General features: G+C 40.8%; 1 protein-coding gene across 2 annotated transcripts in view; it reads left to right on the plus strand.

Annotated features, from left to right (window-relative positions):
• GUCY2C (guanylate cyclase 2C) overlaps positions 1 to 21,271 on the plus strand; it is a 43,917-nt gene that overhangs the window by 9,833 nt on the left and 12,813 nt on the right. For both annotated transcript variants that reach the window (XM_038172964.2, XM_038172965.2), the window contains 12 exons: positions 676 to 790; positions 1,897 to 2,032; positions 4,138 to 4,223; positions 4,677 to 4,788; positions 9,118 to 9,199; positions 11,043 to 11,148; positions 11,476 to 11,538; positions 12,014 to 12,085; positions 13,015 to 13,119; positions 14,300 to 14,386; positions 18,556 to 18,688; positions 20,114 to 20,251. In XM_038172964.2, the coding sequence (XP_038028892.1) occupies positions 676 to 790; positions 1,897 to 2,032; positions 4,138 to 4,223; positions 4,677 to 4,788; positions 9,118 to 9,199; positions 11,043 to 11,148; positions 11,476 to 11,538; positions 12,014 to 12,085; positions 13,015 to 13,119; positions 14,300 to 14,386; positions 18,556 to 18,688; positions 20,114 to 20,251 (1,235 nt within the window). The remainder of the gene's footprint in view (positions 1 to 675; positions 791 to 1,896; positions 2,033 to 4,137; positions 4,224 to 4,676; positions 4,789 to 9,117; positions 9,200 to 11,042; positions 11,149 to 11,475; positions 11,539 to 12,013; positions 12,086 to 13,014; positions 13,120 to 14,299; positions 14,387 to 18,555; positions 18,689 to 20,113; positions 20,252 to 21,271) is intronic.

Below are 21,271 nucleotides of genomic sequence, written 5' to 3' on the forward strand. Positions count from 1 at the left end.
CACTTGACACTAATATGCATTGCTAAACTCCTCTGTCATATGTGAATCCAGTGTTTGCCAGTCTGGGAAGCACTTCAGATGCCCTGTCAGGATGGTGAAACCAAAGACACCTGAAAGCTACAACCTTTCCTGCTTGTTTTAGCATAGTTTTCAAATTCACTTGTTTTCCCCTGATTTTCCTATCTCACTGAATTAAACAAATCACTAAGCTGTCCTCTGCATCTTTCCAGTTGTTTTATGCCCTCCTATTAAATGCTTTTAGTGCAACTTCTGCTGTGATCAATTCTAGCAGGAAATGTCAAAATTAGAGGAACATGTAAAAGAATGCAGCAGAGGTCAGAAACATGAAAAGTAAGAAACTACAAATTCCAGTGCTGTAAGTTCCAGGAAGGAGGAAATAAACAGGACAGAAACCAAACAGTTACAGTAATAACAATAATGCACTGCAGGCTCTGTGTTTCAGATTACCGTATCTCTTTGATACTACCTTTTAATGTAGGTAAGCAAAGAAGCTGGCATGAGGGAATGAACAATGTGAAGGGTTCTGTCTATGATGAAATTTTATTTATGTAACTACTGTTTTAACAGTAGTTTAAAGGGGAAAGGAGAATTATTCTATCATGGTTACCACTGCCCATATTGCTGACTCATGGGGTTTTGCACTTTGCTTTGCAGGAACACATACTTCAGAAACAACACCTCAGCCCGTTACATGCAGAATGTACTTGTCCTGACTCTGCCACCAGCTAATCAGAGCTTAAGTACTGCAAAGACTGTGGACAGCAGCCTGGTAACCACAGTATTTTATATCTGATTATTGCCTTCAGTTCATTCATGTTCATGCAGCAGAAAATTCATGCAGAATGACATTTCATTCTGCTGCAATGATATAAAAATACGTCATAAGGCAAACATTCAGGATCTCATATTCCTGTTTTGTGAAGTTCTAGTCAAGCCTTCTTCAAGTGTAATGTTCATGGGGCTTGGGGAAGATTTGTAGATACATGACTTTCTGACTCCACTTCTGTCAATCTTATGTAACTGGAAAACACCACTAAAGGAAGATCTATAGCTGTAATAAGGATGTGAGTGTGGAAAGATCAGATTTTTATTGTGTGCAGATATGTCTAAGTGGTGGCAACCATTATTGCTTGTGCCCAGAGACATTCCAGTTTTTCAAACTCTCAAAAAACGGGATTTTTTTTCATTAGGAAATACTTTTAAAAATAAATAAATAAATAATTCCTGAAAAGCAGAAATTATCCAAATCCTGTAACTGTTCAGTGAAACTGATATTCCTGAAGTTTGCCCAGGAACCAGACTCTGTGTGAGAGTTCCTCCCAGGATTTGTGGCTTTGAATTCCAGCTCTTCAGCAGAGATCCTAAAGCTTCTGGCTGGATTTACAGGGTTTCCAGATCTCCCAGCCTGGGCTCAAATTTTTTTGGGTACCAGCTCCATGGCAGACAGCTGGAAATTCTGGCACAGCTCCTTTCCCCTGAGCTGCGTCCATCTGGAAGCCCAGACTCACTGGCATCACATCAGATTATCTGCACAGGAAGTCTAATGCAAAGCCAGGGGCTTTGGGTCCTTCTGAGCATACCTGCCCAGAACCTACAGTGTAGGATTTCTTGAATCCTTTGCTCAAGGATCAGAATGCCAATGCTTTACGTGGGCCTCATAAATTTATCCCCAACTGCCTGTCTTCATACACCAAAAATATACTGTGTTCACCTTTATTCTTCCAAGAGACGTTTGCTGATATGGCATTGCCCATCATACAGATTCTGGCCCTCCATGCTGGAGTTTTTGCCAAATGGAGATCAACTAAGATATTGTAGCTTTAAAATAGAAATATGAACTCTCACATTGTCATTTTTATTTTTCTTCTCTTCTAGATGGAAGATGACTTTGTTATTGGCTATTACAATGCAGTCTTGCTCTTTGGGCATATTCTGAAGAAACTTATCTCCTCTCAGAGACCCGTGTCACCTCTCAGTCTCATCAATGAATTCCGAAATACCACATTTGAAGGTAAAAATGACCAGTCATGAGCAGGGTTCACTGAACTGAAGAAAGGAAAGAAATTTGTTTTTAAGCATGCTTAGGATAAGCCCCTGCTGTTTTAAAAAAGTCCAAGACATTCAGTGAGTTTTATTCCCACTCTCATTTTTCTTTCTTTCTTTCTTCTTCTTCTTCTTTTGTTTTGTTTTTTTTTTAATAATTTTTTTTTTCAAATATGTTATCTTCAGTACTAACAAAAGCTCTACATAATAGTCATGTGCAGAATTACCTCAGTGCATGCAACATACAAGAAGCAGAAAGTTGAAATGATAAAAATTTGTAACATTACAATAAGCAACAGCTGATTTGAGATCCAGACTTTTCTGGGCCATGGCCTTTTCATGCTGATCTGAAGTAGAAAGAACATTAAAGAATATTGTTGTCTAAGAAGAGGTGGGAGAAGTAGGAGAGACAGAATTTCCTGGACAGCAGAGTTTGAGGACAGGGACGAGGCCTGAATCTGGTGTAATTCCTTTGACAAAGAACTGAACTCTCTGTAGGTAGACTATTTGGAAAATGAAAAGGCAGCTGGAAGAGTGAAGTGTGTAGGTGGGTTTCAGTCTACGCTTTCTCCACAGACAGCCTGGCATTCAGGTCTCATTTTCAGCTCTCTGCAGGTTGTTAAATTGAGGCAGTGTCATTTCTAAGCTTTGTACCAAAGGTCTAGTCTTGACTTGAGGCCAATACTTATGAAATATGATTGATGTTCAAACAACTCTGAAGTCCATTTAGCAAAGCTTTACCTATTAGTTTCAACCTTTTCCCAGTTCACAAAACCATTGTAGGCCTGGGTGCCCGCGATGAAAGTGTAAGCCAGCTGGCAATGCATTGTCTCTTAGTCAACGTTCTTGTTCTTACAAGTTGTCTAGCACCAGAGGGCTTTTGTAGGCCACAGGCTTAAAAGTCCCAGCTGTCAGTTCACATCAGAGATCTGTACAAAAATGACTACTCAAACCTTTGTATATGTCCCACCTCCTTTCAGAGAACACATATATAGAAGTTTCCCAGTTTTTCCTAACAGATTTTGGGCTTATATTTTCTTTAAGTATGGTATCTCAAAACCAGAAAAAAAAAAGAAAAAAAAAAAAAAAAAAAGCTTACTTATGCTAGTTATTCCTGGAGTCTGCATCCTTTTTTGAATATCAGTGAAGTTGTCTTTTCAGTTTCATTCTAAGTCTGAAAGATAAGTTGCAGGGACCTTTTTCCTTATCTCAAGTTAGTCTTTCACTGTAATGAGGCATATTAGTTATAGGTTTAGTATAAAAAAAAAACTAAAAGTGAAAGATACTGAATCACCTTCACTATTCCTTGTATGGGGGTTGGCAGAGTATAGAGTTCATGCAATAATTATTTTTATGCGCAGAAAGTTGACCATGAAAAAAATAGCACCAGTTTTTAAGGTGAAAAGGGGTCATTCCCAAGGAGACTTTCAAGTGCTGGGTACTGGCATGACTTGTGCTCTTGTTGAAATGTCTGACTTCATGAGAACAAAGTCAAGCCAATGCTGAGGGATTTAAAAGGTTCCACCCTAAAATCCTTGGAATGTGCTACACAGGCAATTTCTGAATGTGCACATTTGCTGACATTAGGAGGCAAGGAGTTAAAGGGAAAAAGAACCTGGTTAAAATAATTTAGTTAGAGCCTAGCGGATAGCTCTCAAAAGAGTAAGAGGAATGAAAGTACCTCTACGTTTCCTTTCTTGCTGATAGATTCAAACTGCAGAGGGAAACAGGCTATTTCCCTTCTCACCTATAAAATTGTCTTTTCAAGGGAGGTTATGCTGCCATACTTGGTATGCTGAAGAAACGTGACAAATATATCTTTTCTATGGCTAGAGGGAGACCTTCCTCTTCAATGCAGTCAGTTCAACACCGGTTACTAGATTTTGTAGAGAAAATGTGGCATGCTATTAAGGGAGAAGCAGTGCCACACTAAGCTGATATGAGCGCTAGCGTGTAGATAAAGAAGAGAAAGATCATGGGCATCAGAAATCCTTTTATTTATCCCATTCTTCCTGCCACATATATGTGTTTCTGAGAATGCAAGCCTTCTTGACTAATTCCTTGTGTCCACAGGTGCACAGGGTCCTGTGACTCTAGATGCATTTGGAGATATTGATACCAATTTGACCGTGCTGTACACATCACAGTCTACAAATGAGGTACGTATGTCCAGGGAGTAGCTGTTCCACCTTGTATGTGAAAGAAGAAACAAAATGTCCTGCACTGTTGCATAAGAATGATGAAAATAACCACAGCAGAAGTGGTGGCATGCTGAGGCATGCTGGGCATGCTGGGAGAGGGTCATGAGAGGAGTGCTGGAGTTTAACAGGACTGATGTCATCCAGTGATTCAGTAAGTGCTAGTAAGTGCTAGTACTAAGTAGCTAGTATTTTGTGAGGTTGATGCATTTCTTTTAAAGGAAGAGAAAGTAATGAGAAGGAACGTGGAAGCCAAATGCATGGCTAAGTTGAAGAACACACTACTGTAACAGAAAGAGCAAGAATCACTCTATTGAAGTTAGGGCAATACATTAATTAAATGTAGTTTGAAGCAAGGGACAAACAAGGGAGAGCACTACTGCTGACTGCATTTCTTCACTCCTACACCCACAGTTCAGAGTTCTTCTGTATTTTGACACTCACAAGAACGAGACACGTGTGGGAACTGCTAGTCCAGATTTCATCTGGAGGAACCACAGGCTGCCTAGTGATATTCCAAGTCCAGGTGAGATACCCATTAAACCTACCTTGTCTTCCAAGAAAGGTTCCACAGTCCTAAGTTCCATCTATCCCCAGCCAGGGAGCCAGGAGCTAGCAACAGACCAGACCAGCACCATTTCTTCCCCTGCTCCATGGTCTCTGCACCCAGTCCATCTCTAAATCTGCACGTCTTTTTAGGCACTACGTCTCTTAAAGACTCCACACAGTACCAATGACTGTGGGGAGTGCTGTGACATGTTTGAGAAGAGGTCAGCGTGGATTTAAATGCTTCACTAGAAGATCGTGGTGGTGCAAATTGCTTGAAGGACTGCTCAGGAAAAACAGTAGGGTTAAGGTTATCATGAGTTATCTGATTTTGCATTTCTATATCCCTAGTGCAGCATGGTGGCTTCTGCTTGCCCCTTTATCCTCCTTGCGGGGAGCTGTAGAGAGGACATAGCACTGTGCAGATTCAGGGAGTTTTTGCCTTTTCCTTTCCACAATTTCCTGGTGTGAGCCTGTTCCTATCAGACAACCCAGTACCAGAGACAGGGGGAGGAGGGAAGGGCGTGGGGATCAGCTCTTTTCCCATTCACAGCTTGGCTCTATTCTCTCATTATCTGGAGATGTCTCTTAGAAGAGCTGGCTCCTTGCAGAAAGAAAACAGGAAACTAGGTTAGTGCTTGATCTCCACCCTGACATTGAATCTGAAATCCCAGAAATCATCACCTTTCTTTTGAGTTTCTGGTGACTCCTGGATAGAGCAGTTGAACCCCCTTGTTATTCAGCATAGCTGAGTACAGCCCTGTTAATCAGAGCCGAGTGGGATTGTTTCTCTGTTTGGACTCCTGCCACATGGGGATTGGCAACAGAAAGGCATATTCTTCAAGGTATGATATGCAGGATAAAAATAACTGCAGTGGCAGTGGTTGCAAGGGTTAGAGTGTTTACATGAGTCATTCCCACCCGTAAGTGTCCAAAGGTACCACAGTGATTGCCTAAGGCCTCCGTTAGTTTGTTGAGCTGCTTACCTCCGTTAGGTAAGCTTATAACACAAACTGATAAGTGGAGGAGCTAGCACTCTCTGCTAACTAGAAGTCATTCACACTGAGGTGTGCACTTTTATTCCTCAGTAAAGTAAATCAGATGGTTTCAGGTTAGGGTTTGCCCCTCTTACAAAAAGCAGGAGCAGCGGTTCATTGCAGGGACCCATGGGAGCTGCCAGGAGCAGGCAGCTGTCACAGGAAAGAAACAGAAGATTCAGCAGCACTGACAAGACCTGGGTTAGGCAGCTCTGGGATGAGCAGAGCTCTCACCTTGCTATTGTGGTCATCACTTTGGTCTTCCTTGGTATGACTGCAAGGACTGCTTGTACAGATGGCAACCTGCATGCATCAGCTCAGGGTCTCCCTGCACTGTGCTGCCAGGTCCCAGTCTTCTCAGTGTTGCTCCAGTCCCATTCTCATCCATCCCTTGGGCCCCACATGCACTGTGTTATCAGAGGATCTCCGTATCTTTGATACATTCCCTTGAATATGTCCTTGTCTGAAGCTGCTGCACAAAGGCTAAAGAAAAATGTTTGGCAATTGCAGAAAGTTTGTGTCTACAGACTGATAGCTTAATATTCAAAGCTTAATGAAGGCCTGACTTTGTGGCCAGGCTATACAAAACCAAAGCAAAACCACCTCCCACAGGCACTTGATAATTTTGTTTTCTCATTTTTAAAAATAAGCATTCCTCAGTGTGAGTTTAAATAAATACATCCCCCCAAAGGGCAATTTTTTACAGCCAAAATTTAAGTAATCACTATGCCTTGCCAAAGCCATTCAAAACTTTCCAACCAAAAATATGTATTTTTCCTCCAGGGAGGTGAATAAATGCAGCAAACAAAGCCCTGCTCCTTCCTAATCTGTAATTGAGAACAGCTGACCCAGTTCTGCTACTCTCCTCCCTCCTGGCATCTTGTAAAATTAGGGATTTCATCCACGTATTGCAATTATTCAGAAACTTTTAACCCTTGCTCTAAGCACGGGTAAGTTCTGCCTTCACCACAGAAACATTTTTGGTTCCAGGCGACCTAAAAACAGCTATTCTGTGATGCGGGATGCTTTTGCAAGTTGTAACACCAGCGGCCAGGAGGTGGGAGCAGAGTCTCAGGAACAGGATAATGCAGTCCCACAGGGCTTCCTTAACAAAAATTCAGCCTGATGATTTTGGAGCTATAAATCCCTATTTACAAAGCTTAAGTCTCAGAAAATTGTTAAGAAGTTGCTTCAAAAGTTCTCATGTATATGTCATTTTATGGAGCTGACAATATCTTTTTCTGGTGAGAGGGAATGGTAGCACAGACAGTTTTCAAAGGAGAACGTGAGACTAGTATTAACAGTTACTTGATGACCCTGAGACTGATGCTGTCATGAATGCATGGAAGGTGGGGAGATGTGAGGCACAGAAAAAAAAAAAAGAAAAAAAAAAAGACAGAAAGCTGGGTCCAAAATCCAGAGGAGCTCCTAAACTGAGTTCCATGTTGGATGCAGACACTTACAATAGTGTGTTCAAAATATTTGCTTAGTTGCTGCCTGATTCTGAAGGCAGCTAGTGTGTATCTTGTTGCTTTTCATTTTCATTTTTATTATATCTTGTTATTTTTATTTTATTCTTTATCGTTTTCCTGTATGCCTTTATTTCTCTTCCTGGGCACATCCAGAAATACCTTAGTGTCAGCAAGGCTGAGTAGCTTGGCTTTTTTCCTAACCATCACCAACATGGTGATCTGCAAAAACAGATTTTCCTCTGCCTTCTTTGCCTGAGAGGCACTCAGAGTGGAGTAGATGCACTCTAGATGTGTGCCCACCAGATGAAGCTCTGCTCTAATGGCATGTTGTTTTTCAAAGGAGGTTGGTGGCCACAGCTTTCCTTCCCAGTATCCCTGAGCTCCATGAACTGAACCAAGACAGGAATATCAGGCGTCATTTAACTGTTCTACATTAAGAGAATAAAAATTACAACTTTATACAGTCAGTTCCCAGCCTTGTCAGTCCTGCCTGCCTTCTCAGGATTAGTACCTTCATGTTTTCTGTGTGTCCTAAGTCCTCAGATGCCTGAACAGACCAATTTTTAAATTGTTTGGCACCTGGCAGTTTCCAGTAACATTGCATTAGCTTTGTGCTGCCAGCACATTAATTTCCCTCCATAGAGTAAGTACTTGCTATTGAAAAGCACAGTCCACTCAGTAGCACTTGTTATCCCAACACAGTGTTTACAAGAGGAGTTCATAAATGGGTCCCGACTCTTAAACTCTGTTATAACATCTATAGAATGACTTTAAACAACTGGGTCAATAAGGGGAGAACCCATCTGTGAAATGCTGAAAAGTCTGCATATATTAAAGGCTGCACCAAGATATTATCCTGACCTCTCCTTGGATAACAAGTCCTTGCAAGAAATGCCTTTCAAATCCACAAGTGGCTGTACTCTGTATCAGATGAAATTCTGGATGGAAACTGCAGTTTTCAGGCATATCGCATCCTGAAGCAGAGTATTTCAGTAAAGACTGTGTGACAGAGGTGATGGTTATGGGAAAGTCACTGCCAGAGAGGCACATGTCTTTCTTGCTAGGCAGGTGCTCAGCAGGACTGGAAAGGAAAAGACATACATTGTAAAGCCTAACTCAGAAAGTCATCACTGAGTATTGCTTTAAATGATAAAAACAGTAGGGACCAAATCCTTGTTCCCAGTTCAGAAAAAGCCTTATCTAAGTGAGTCAATCAAAAGCCCATTTTGTATTAAACACAGGGTATGCTTGGGGAAAACATTTCCTTCCTTCTTGTAACTGATTACAAATGGCCAACCCCTTAACACCATGTACATCCCTACCCCACAGGGAGTTGTATCCTGGGTTTGCTGCCACCATCTATTTTCACAAAGTTATCTGTCAGTTTAATTTTTTAGAATGTGGTTACTAAGAAGCGGTCATTTTTAGTCCTAAACTACTTTTGTTTCTTTTTAAAGAGGAGAAACACTTGGAAGCTCTGCTGCTGAGCTGATGTGAGGGATTGTGTTGTTAAATTCACCTCCCAGCTGGGTTCCCTACAGGGTGCCCATGCCTCAAGTGGGACTGTAAGACTGTACTGCTCTGGGCCATGCTTCATCCTGTAGTGAAAGAGAGCAGCTGCATGTCATCTCTAGGGAGTGCTGGGCTTTACCTAAGCCTCTCAACTAGGATATGACCAAAGAATATCATTGCTTAGCTACTGCAAGTTGCATGTGTGGGTAATTTCTTAAATTGAAAAAGATTATTATTTTTCACTGTCTTCCATTAAGTTGTTTACTTTCTATTTTTTCCTTTCTGCAGGCCCACAAGTGTTGACTATCGCTGTTTTTACGCTCACGGGAATTGTGATTCTGGTTCTGATAATCTCTTTGCTGATTCTAAGGTACCAACTCCCCTGTCCCTCAGTTTGTCCTCAAACCGTTTTCCTCCTAGGAAATACCTTTGATTTCTCCTTGAAGAGCTTCTTGTTTCCTTACCCTACACACTTAAGTAGTTGCCCTCATTGTGAACTAATTAGCATATGCCAGGTAGTGTTTGCATCTTTAGTGCTGTTATGTCAGGTTACTAACCAAGGGTGAAGATACAGCAAGAGTTTTTGCATCTGCTAAAAAGCTTTGATCCTGACACATACACAGAATCTCATATCTCAGAGCAGTCTTCAGACTTTTTCCACTTACTGCCCACCTTTAGCCCACTTGGGGTTCCCTTATGTTTCTTTAACCTATTGGTGGTATAAATGTTCAATCTGGAAGGAGGTTTCTGTCTTAAGTCACTGTGGGAATCAAAACACCACAAGGTTCTGCTGTTTTCAATGTATGCGTGCACTCTGTCTCTCAGTTTCCTCCAACTCAGTCCAATTCCTCACATATAGACTTTTCAAACAGCTGGAATTTCTTGAGTGTAACACCGTTCGTCTTTATCATGACAGAAAATGCAGAAATTGAAATCAATGGCATCTACTTTTGATGGAAGAAAAGTCACTCCATTTCTAAAGTGTATGATTTTCTTTCATATTTAAAGAAATTGTCTTATCTGTGCATCTGTTTTTAGTAGCTCAGAACCCATTTTTGTTATGTATCAAAGAGCTTCAGACAAAGGGAGAAAATCAGGTCTTAAGAAAACCTGATTAGAAATAGTTACTACCCAGGCTCCCTTATTTTGAGTGGACCAATCTGCCTTGTGAACTAAAGCTTTTCATGAAGAAAAATTAAAGACAAAGGTATACATCTCTTACACATCCAGATGTGCTTAAGAAATGGAAGGGCTAACTATTCCTACATAAGCACTAACATATAAACAGACAGGGAAAGTTAATCTGTTTGAAATGGCTATGAAAATTGACAAAAGTTTGGAGACTGTTTGGACTTGTAAAACGTTCTGTGCTCTTTCATATTTGCAGATGTATAAAATCTAACCTTTACGTTACTAGTCAATACCATCAGTTCTCCCATTTGGAGCATTTGCCAGCAGTCATCAGTGTGTCGGGATTCCCCTGCAGTTGCTCTAGTCAGTCCTGTTTCCTGTTTTTTCTTTCTTTTTTTTTTTTTTTTTATATATATATAGAGGAAGGATTTGCACAGGTAAACAGATAATTTGATAAATATCAGTATAATTGCAGCTTTTCTCTAAGAGAAGACAGCTTTTGATCTGAAGTTCTGCAAGAGAGACTGCAGTTTCCTTTTTCCAGCTCCAAGGACACTTCCCTCATTTTTACAAAACATGCAAAATACATGGGACATACACAAAAAGGGATCTCATCACAACACTTTTGTTACCTCCTCTCCTGGCATTGTATTCAAACCAGTTCTTACCACCCAGCATTGATGCCATGACTTCCTTTGGCTCATGTTTGTTTGAAGCACCTCCCTTCAGAGTACATTCAATAACATAGAGGAGAAAACCATATAAAACCCAGACAGCCCTTTGTACTTTAAATTGTTCTGACCTCCCTTGAGACTCTGGCAATTGCCCAGCAGCTGTTCTGCTAAATCTCTTCTGTTCTTCTACTACATCTATGGTACTGAATCAGCATTTAGGCTTTCCCAAAATTATAGGAATAAGAGCAATCTCAAAGTGGAAAACTGTATGAGAGACACAGGGCTTGTGCTTGAGCCTTGTCAACCTGACGCTTCATCCTTGCATCATCCCAAAGCTTCCGTGTCCTAATCTCCTGTCAAGGGTTTCAGTTCTCTGGGAGGATATTCTGAAGTTTACTTGTTTCGCAGGAAGTACAGGAGAGATAATGAGCGTCGGCGGAAGAAATGGTCCCACATATCACCTGAGAAAATCTTGCCTCTGGAGACCAGTGAGACAAATCATGTCAGTCTGAAGGTAAGAGGAGCATGATGCGCAAGGCTAGGTCTTGGATTCTGTCTCCTAAAGACATGCTGGTGCATTGGCATGCTCCAACTACAGAGCAGGCTATGGCTGTGGTAGGACTAGGATCTGTTAAAGTCACTGCACAGTAGCAGGAGGTGGAGGCCATGGCAGCTGTGGGAGCGGAGTGGATGCCCTACACTTTCTGTGGCATGCAGTGGCACTCCCTAGAGAGAGCCTTATGTGCCTTATGGCACATACTGACATGACTTCTTTCTCTCTGAAGCTGCCGAGTGGGGAGCAGGTGATAATTGCAAGTTAATGATCCTTCTTTGTTTTCAGATTGATGAAGATAAGAGACGTGACACCGCCCAGAGACTGCGCCAAGGCAAATATGACAAGAAGGTAAACTGACCTGAGTATCTATACGTTTCCTTCCTCTGCTTAGGAGAGCTCTTGGTGGAAGACACTGCACCTCCTTGGAGTTCAGGAGACAACTCTTTCCTTCTGACCTTGCAAAATAGCTTGAGTTTCTGCAAGGAATAAGCCACATCGGGTGCTTTGCATTTTGCTTTCTGCCAGGAAGCAAAATATCAGACTCCATGAACCCTGGCCTGGTCCAAAAGTGCAGAAATGGAAACAGCACTCATGTTGAGTTAAAATCTGCATCATTGACAGTTCTAAATAGTTCCTATCTATGTGGTAAATCTTTTGAGGGAAATGAAACTCCATGTCTCGCTAGCTGATTAACTGAAACTCCAACAGCAAAGCAGTAGGCAGTTGTTGCTGAAATATTTCTGTCTGGGCATTTCTTGGAAAAGAAGGATGAATTGCTCTGGTATTAAAACTACAGTTACTTTCCACTGGTATTTTTCTTCAGGTGGTGATTCTAAAGGATCTCAAAAACAGTGATGGTAATTTCACAGAGAAGCAAAAAATTGAACTGAATGAGGTAAATGTTGCACACAGCAACTGGACTCTGCAGGGTGGGATGAAGCCAATGAGTAAAGTCGTTGCTTATGATCAACAACTCCAACAATCATGTGCTTTTGCGTGTTTGTGAGGTGGATGGGTAATGAATTCCTCAAAGTATATCACTTGGTGACCTCTCTATCTCTCTGTGATCTCATCACCAGCTCAGAGTCTGAAGCCAGTGAAGCTGAGGATGAATTAAGTAATTAATGCATTGTCATAAAGCAATGCTAAATATATTTTTATAGCCAATGCCAAAAGACTATGCGCTCTCTTTGCTTGTATTGTGCTAATTCATTAGTAGTGGAATGTTGTAGTTAAATCTTATTACTGAGTGCCAAGTGCAGATCTTTTAGTATAAGTAACTCTCTGCTGACTTGCGCATAGACACTTCCAACATGAGAGATGAACTTGGCTGCAGTATTGCATTTTTTTGAATGAACAATTTTCCTTTTTACATGACACAGCCATACTTTGAATTCAATAAGCTCGAAAATATTTCAAAGTAAACTACAGTTGTCTATACGTATGGACAAAGTCCATAATATCATGCAGCATCATTACATTTTTATTACTTGCTCATTTGCTGACTGATTCACAACATTCTGTCTCTCATAATGGCTATTTTGATCAGCTGTGAAGTTTGACTGGAGAGGCAATAATGGAGATTACAGTGAGCTATGGAATTAACTTGCAGAAACCAGCAACAACCACTCTTATCTCCCTAATCCAGAAGGCTCTGGAATGACAAATGCCTTCACTCAGTGCGTAGTCCACACTGGTTCAAAGGGAACTCCTACATCTTATCAGAGCGTGAGATAAAAAGTCCTGTCACACAAGCATCCTTGACCTGTGTTTCTGTACTAACAATAATTGCTTTTAAAAATAGATGTAATGTTTCTGTTCCAGCTTCTACAGATTGATTATTACAACCTGACCAAGTTCTATGGCACTGTGAAGATAGACACCATGATCTTTGCAGTGATTGAGTACTGTGAAAGAGGTTCTCTGCGGGTAAAGAATTTTGCGTGTTCCCTTCTACCCCCCACTTGTCAAATTTCAAAGAAAGAAAAATAATCTGCTCTGTGTCTGACTCTCATGCAACAGCAGTGGACTATGCAATTGGTGACAGGTTTCTGATGTTCAGGTCCCTCTCCCTTGCTTATCTCTCCCCAGACTTCTCAGCTGTGACTCTCATCAGCTTGAAGGTTCTCAGCAGCCAAAGCATGCAGTGAGGTGCAAGCAAAGGAGTTCAGGCAGAGCTGTGCCCAGGCAAGAGCAGCAGACAGCATTTGTATTGTTTTCCCTATTGGGAGCATATCATGTTTCCTTTATTTTCCAAGCCATAGCTGTTGTCTGTGCTGATGCTCTTGCAGCCCCTGCAGTGGCCCCAGAGTTTGAAAGGACAGAAAAAACAGTATATTCCATATTAATAAGGGACAAATGGTTTAAGGATACAATATGGTAAATCCCATGCTGTAAGGGACAGCATTTTATGAACAGAAGCAGTAAATTGTTACCCAGCTAGAGTATGGAAATATTTAGGGTTTATTATTACAAATATTATTTCAAAGCTAATCATGACAGCATGGTTACATTGGATTTTCTGCAGGTACAAATAGTTTCTGCTTTTGAGTCCATACAAAGACTCTCATCAGAAGCAGTGAACTCTGGAACAAACTCACAGTAAAGGAGTAAAATAACAGCTCTATCCCCAGTTATTTCCTTGTAAACTCATGGAGGCTTACTTTTAGCAATGGGAATAACAGTAGCTGGAATTAACTGTAAATCATTGTCTCTTTATGATACGTCTACTTTGAACTTATAAGGCAATGAGTTAATTGGAAGGAACTGGACTGTGAGCACAAAACAGATTTCTTTCCCTTCCTCTTACACACCTTACTCACTCTGTCTCAGCAATTTTACTTTATCAAAGGTTTATCTTGGCTTTAAGAGCACATTCACTATTTACCTTTAATTACACAAAGCCTCTTTTCTGGAGCCCTCACTTTTCTAGTTCTGTGTAAATCTAAAATTTATTTCATATTCTCTGTCTTCTGAGTCAACTCCCGCTCTAGTGCATGTACTCGCTGTCCTTTTCAGTCCTTGGTTGAAAGGCTGTGCAATACTCAGAACTTGTCTTCTGCTTTTTTCCTAGTGTAGATTAGAGCCATTTTTTTTCCTTCCCTTACAGGATGTTTTAAATGATAAAATCTCCTACCCTGATGGCACATTCATGGACTGGGAATTTAAAATCTCTGTCATGTACGACATTGCTAAGGTAAGTGGGCTGCTGACAGTGCAATGTTAATCAACCTGTCCTTTCTTGCAAAATGGATCCTCTGGAGAAGAGCAGCAACCAGGAAAGGGTATCTTCCTTTCCTTGCTAGAACTGTATGCCCTTCCACCATTTCCTCCTCTAGTAATAGGTTTAGGAGGCCAGAAGAGCCAGTGGCTTTCAGACTGAAGGAACAGATGGGGGCCAGATTTGTCTTTGGGATATTTATAAATAATAAAATATGCCCCAAAGAAATGTGACCCAAAAATCAGAGGGTTACCATTTGTTGACTGGGCTTTGATTCTTGGCACTTCTGGGCAGTCACAAGACCTGCAAAACACACTGTGCCGACTGGCCTCAGGTAAGGCGTGTAAAGGAAAACTTCATTCTTTCAAAATGATGGAATTATTGCAATTTGTACCCAGAGAGAGGATCATTTTTTTTCTTTTTCTGAACAAGCTCTGTTTATTATGCATCCTAATTTTCTCACTCACCATAGAGTCTAGTTTCTGACTACGGCAATTTGGGCAGTGAGGGAAGAAATTCATCCTGTACAGAAACCAAGACGTGCTTTCAGTAACTTTCAGCAGATATTTGCACTTTAGGTCCTTGTAGTAGGAAGAATCAATACACACAATAAATCAAATTCTATTTTTCATTAGAGACTTGCACCTGATTAGCTAGTAGTTAAGGAAACTTTGCAATTCACATATATTGTCTCTCTGCTGGCAATGCAGAGATTTAACTCTTCCCTTTGCTAGTGCTTGACTGTTGTCCTCTTCCTATTGCTGGTTTGCAGTTGGATAGTCATTCCATTTCTCTACACGCTTCAGTTCTGACATGGTCTCCATGATGAATGACTCCACTGTGTCTGTTCTAAAGAGATATTGAAAATCTTGCTCTTTACTAAAACCCCCTTAATCCAAATTGTCACAGTTTGTTGGCCTTGTTAATGACTTTCAAGTTCAGTTAACGTTCAGCATTAAGTTTCATTTTAAACAGCAGCAGTACAGTTTCCCTTCCTCCTTTTAGCATATCAAAAAAGTGGGATACTTTTTAACCCTTTGCAGTTAACCTTCAGATATTTCCGAGGAAAATGATGATAGGCACTGGATTTGTTTATGAGAGAGAGGGAAAATCCAAGTCCCTCTGAAGGCAGTGACCAAATATCCAGTGACTGTATGGGGTGGGACCAGGACTTCAGAACCAGTCATTCACTGCACCATTGGTAATGAGGACGTGGGCTCTGAGGGTGGGTGAAACACTGCATTCATTCTGTGGAACAGCTCCTGAGCATTATTATATTAGCCATATTAGGAGAGATGGTTCACAAAACCTTCCTGAAAACTTATACATACTCAGGAATATCTGACAACTTACAGCCATTTGGATGATCTGCCAGCCTCTCTTTTTCCTTGACCTGAAGCTGTGATGGTGCCTCTCAGACCTAGCCATTACCATGAACTTCTTGTACTGGTTTTCCCAAACTGTGCCTTTCCTACCTCCAGGCACCCTCCTTTTACTTGATCAGCTTCTTGGTTTACTTAAGTTGCTTCATGGCCTTTCAGCTCCTGTTCCCCTCACTCCAGCACCTGCCCTTTTCAAGCTCTCTCCCATCTCTCTAGGCTGTTAACATCCCTAAAAACAATTCCTGCAGTTCTTTTGCCTTCCTTTTGAAACACTCCTCCCTCTCCACGTCACCACTTTCCAACACTCTGCTTTTACCATTGCCCAAACAGTCTTTGTATTTCCCCTATTCTTCATCCGGCACAGAAGCTGCTGCATCAGTGTTTCTGAACAGGTTAGGTAATTTATATTCCCTGGAATAGCTAGCCAAGCAATAACTATTCCTAGAGCAGCAATTAGTCCTCTGGAGGTGGTGGGGTAGGCAAAGAGAAAACCATAGATCTGCTCCTTTGCCTTGCCTTGCCTTGCCTTGCCTTGCCTTGCCTTCCCACTCTCTCTAGATCTGATGGCACCACCTGTAGCTACATGGATTTGGGTACATGTGACAAAAGAGATCTGATGAAAGGTCTGCTAAGAAGGCATTGTGGTAATCAAGCCTTGCAGTTACTAGTGCATGCATTGTCATTGCAATACTGTTTATTAAATAAGGGGCTGCTGCAGGATATTGTGCAAGGGACTGTAATATTCTAGTGCTGTGTCAGGAAAAGTGTTTTACTCCAAAGTCTCAGTCAGACTAAAGCTTCATAGCAGAGGTTACAGGAGTGCCTCAATGATTTAGAAGTGCTGCACTCACTGAAAGTCAGTATAAATCTTGAAAATCATACTGTGGCTTCTTAACGGGCTCTTTGTTTTCAGGTAGCTGCACAGCATTGTTAGAAGGAAAGAGGAAAATGTTATCAGGCACACGTATGAGACTTCTGCCTCCAGAAATTGTTAACAAGAAAGCCCTGGTATAAGGAAATCAAAATCACCTTTGCCTGTCATTTGGTGCTGAAGCTGATTAGGAATTCTGCTATAGCAATGGGTATATTTCCTGGTTGATGTAAGCAGGAACAGGAAGAAGGCACAGCTGGAGCAAATAAACCCTGAATCAGGCAAAACATCTTGGATAGTGTCAGCAGGGCTGCATGATAAAAAATGCTTAATCAAGAAACGTGCTCGTTGGATACAGCATGAACACAGTCTCTGTAAATTTTGTCAGGGACTAGACAGGCCCAGGATAACCAGTCCAACCACATTCTCAAGGGATTGCATCTCTTGCAAGCTGCTTGTGCCTCAGACATGCATCTGCTGTGCCCAAAACTCAGCTCAGTGATCTCTTGTAGCACTTAACTGGTCCATTCCCAAGGAGAGAAAGGTACCAAAGCAGAGAAAAACCAGCCATGTCCTGTAGTGTATGCGTGACCACATGATTTATGTAACCCAGATTAAAGTCTGTCAGTTATCATTCAAGAGGATAAGCTGCACATGTAGGAGTTTAAGTGAAAGACCAATCACAGAAGAAACTAAGCAGATAGAACATACCTGTTCTGGCTTCCACAGAATATAGATTGTGATTCATACAGTGAGCTACAGAAAAGAGGACTGTAGGAAGAAAAACAACCAGCAGGAGGCTGAAAGTAGGTGTGAGCTAAAGTACTGCAGAAGAGAGAGATGAAACAGAATAAAGAATAGCAAGAGGGTGCAAATTAGCATACCTACTTCCTTCCTCATCTTACACCCACTTACTAATATTCTTTTCCTGATATGTGAATCAGTGCTGGCCCTGTGTTACACCTCCATGCTGGCCCAAGTATTATACCACATTCAATGTCTTAGACTAAATGAACCAAATTTGAAGGTGATAAGTAAAAAGTAGCAAACTACACACCTTTGTACACGTGTGTGTTATGAATCAAGAGTCATAATCTCAGGACATACAGCTGAAACTATATTGGCCCATCCTCATGGTACTCACTTCCCAGTTTAGCTCGTAGATAGCTGATATATATGGACTAGTGCAGAAAAAGCTATTAACATTCTAGTCAGAAGACAGCCTTATGACTATCTAGTCTGATCTCCTGCCTTATATAAGTCATAGTACATCATCTAATATACATTGTCCCTGCTATGGTCCTCTGCTTTGCGGAAGAGGGTCTGCTGCAGTGTTTCTAAAATGGAGTCTCTGGTGAATGGTAATGTTCAGAGATGATACAGACATAAAAAGCAGTTCTTCTTACCTCTGGTGACCATTGGTTGGATGCATAGCTGGAACCATACTTAGTTTGACATTCCAACAAATCTGTACTAGATTCACCAAAAAAACTCATTTATTGTAATTGAAATCAAAGCTTCTGTGGGAGGGAGGAAATAAACTTCTTTAATCCCCAGTTGTGATCTAATCTCATCAAAACCCAAGATGCTATGTCAGGCTTTTGTTAACCAAGAGGAAGGATAATCTTTAGTTAAGACATGATCCTTCTAATGATCCATCCTCATTTCTTAACATTGACTGCTCCTGTGATCTTGGAAAGTCTTCTCTGTAAAATAATACTTTTCTCCCTCCGTGACAGGGATTTGTGATTTATGCATGTGTATTGCTGATAAGGGTCATTTAATTACTTGGACATATGCTATGCTAATACTTCATATTCTTGTTGACTCTGGTAACAGCTGAGTATCTCACACGTAGTCTTGCCTTTTCCCTCTTTTATTATCAATCGCAGGGGATGTCTTACCTGCACTCAAGCAAAACAGAAGTTCACGGTCGACTCAAATCCACAAACTGTGTAGTGGACAATCGCATGGTGGTGAAGATCACTGATTTTGGCTGTAATTCAATTCTCCCTCCACGGAAAGGTAAAAACAATACCCAGTTAGACTCTCCTTCATGCTTTCCAACCCAGTGGAATTTTCTTATATTCATAGTACAGTAGGGCCTAATTACGTCTTGTACACAGTACAAAACATACAATACAACTTTGTTTCATGTAGCAGCCATCATTACAAACTGTATCTGAAAACTCTTACTTAAATAACACAATGAAAGAGAATTGTGAGCAGGTAGAGAAACAAATTAGGCAGTTCAGGGTGACAAGGAAGGAGAAAATGAATTTTCAACTTATATTTGAGAAGATGGAGACGTTTCATATGTGGCCGAGATGCAAGAAATATTTTCAGCATCCAAGGGCTTCCCACTAACAGCTCACATAAGCAGTAACAGTAAGAGAAAAGAATTACATTCAGACATAAGTATACTCAAGAGTTGCAATGGGAACATAAAAGAAGAGTAGGAAAAGTGCACTGAGTGAAAATGTTCTATTCTCTGTTTCGCAAATTTTGCATTTAAATTTATATTATTATAATATTTTAATGTGTTTATTTTATTTCATTGCTCATAAACACTTTGACAAGCAACCACAAAATCTCTGGCTACTAGACTGCTTTTCTCAAAGAAAACTTATTGCTTCACAAGAGAGCTACAGATTCATTGTGGCTGGACGTTGCAGTCTGATATCGTAACACTATCTTCAGGGTCACTGTCTGTCTGTTATGATACATCATCAGCATTTCATGCCATGCTGTCATACCGTAGCACTATTCTAGTCCTGAGATTCAATAGTGCTTGATACACTAAAAATACAGATTAATAATTTCTGTAGAAAGAAAGTGGTTATGAGTAGAAAATATTTATGTCAAGCTCAAAGGCACTTGGAGATTATTTCTGTAAAGTCATGATAGCAGGGCCACCAGGAAATATTACAGTCTTCTCATCTGACATCTTGTATAACACACTCCATGTGCCTGGCTCAAGAATTTATGCCTCAGCTCTTTTTATTAGTACTGACATTCCTTAGTCTTATACAAATGCATGGGCTATTTCTAAGAAGCCCATGTGAGGTAGCTAAGAAAAGCAAGTTCATTGCCAATAAACATAACTTTTCTGGAGATGTGAGGGTCTGCACCAACAGTGGAAAATAGTAGCTTCAGAAAATTCCTTAACAATTGCAAACTACCACATAAGAGGCTTATCCAACCTGTATTGATGTTAGCCTCTGAAAATAACTGCTAAATGGGGAAATAAACGGTAGCAGTGGGCTCTGGTTTTGGTATGAATATAAAAAATTGAAAATGGCTACGCTGAGAAGGATCACCCTTCTCAGTTACTTTTCTCAGTTACTTTCAGTCAGGTTACCTTCAGTAAGGTTGCTTTCAGTCACCCTATTCAGTTACTTTTCTCCCTTGCTCATTTACTTTTTCTCCCACCATCATCTGTATTTTCAGACCTGTGGACAGCTCCTGAGCACCTCCGTCATGCTGATGTATCTCAGAAGGGTGATGTGTACAGCTATGGGATCATTGCCCAAGAAATCATCCTACGCAGAGAGACTTTCTACAGCGGACACTGCCGAGACACCAAAGGTAAATCCACACATTTCTCTTCCACTGTAGCCCTGCAGGATGGTGTAGCTGTAAGTAGCCCATTCCCCACAGGTTTTTGTGAAAAGCACTGTCTCTTGTAGGTGCTTGAACCACTCCTTCTTTCACTGTGTGATGAATGAAGAGCATGTTTGAGGGATATCATTGTGGGGCAAGTGTCATTATACTTCCTGTAAATAAGGTTTTTATTGAGTTTTCTTGCTCCTTCTCCTCCCTCTCCCACCTCTGCCACAGCATTACAGAAGTTAATATTATACAGAGCTGTCCAGACTTACTGTAGCATTTAAAGAATCAATTTTTTCTATTGAGTTGTGCCCTACATTGTGCAGTAGTAATTCACTAAAACTAGGCATCACAAATCAGCAATGTCAACACAGTACAACAAAAACTCAGCAGCATGACATGAGAACAGCTGGCATTTAAAAACTGGCAATTCAGACTTTATTCCAGCCTGTCAAAGTTAACTTTAGCAATTTCTCTTCTGTCAGAAAAATATCATCTTGTAGTGCACCCATTAAACCCCATTTTGTGCAATTTGTGACACTATGGCTAACATCCCAGACAGCCCAAGTGTCCAGAATCCATGCATTCTTATCTATTACAACATTACAATCACCATAAATGCATGTGGGTTTGGGATTTTCCTAGTGATAGTTACCAACAACAAGTTTAGACATTGCCTTTATCTCTGAGTCATACTGATAGATCCGCCTCACATCTAGAGCAGCAGCTGGCCAGCTTAATAGCTCTTTTCCTGAGTAACTTTTCAGAATAACATCTGGGCCAGGCTCATCATCCCACATTATTGCAAATCTATGTTCATATCCGGGAAAATACAGTATTTCACATCACCAACTTTTTAATATAAAAGCAGATCTAAGAGAGATTAGAAATGCCGGTTGCCCTTTGACCAAATTCTTCAGGACTTTATGCTGTGTGACACATGGTCTCCTGAAGTGCGTATGAATAAAAAAACATAGAGAAAAGAGAAGTCCTTCTACT

This window comes from Anas platyrhynchos, chromosome 1 (assembly GCF_047663525.1).
Source record: "Anas platyrhynchos isolate ZD024472 breed Pekin duck chromosome 1, IASCAAS_PekinDuck_T2T, whole genome shotgun sequence".
Lineage (NCBI taxonomy): Eukaryota > Metazoa > Chordata > Aves > Anseriformes > Anatidae > Anas > Anas platyrhynchos.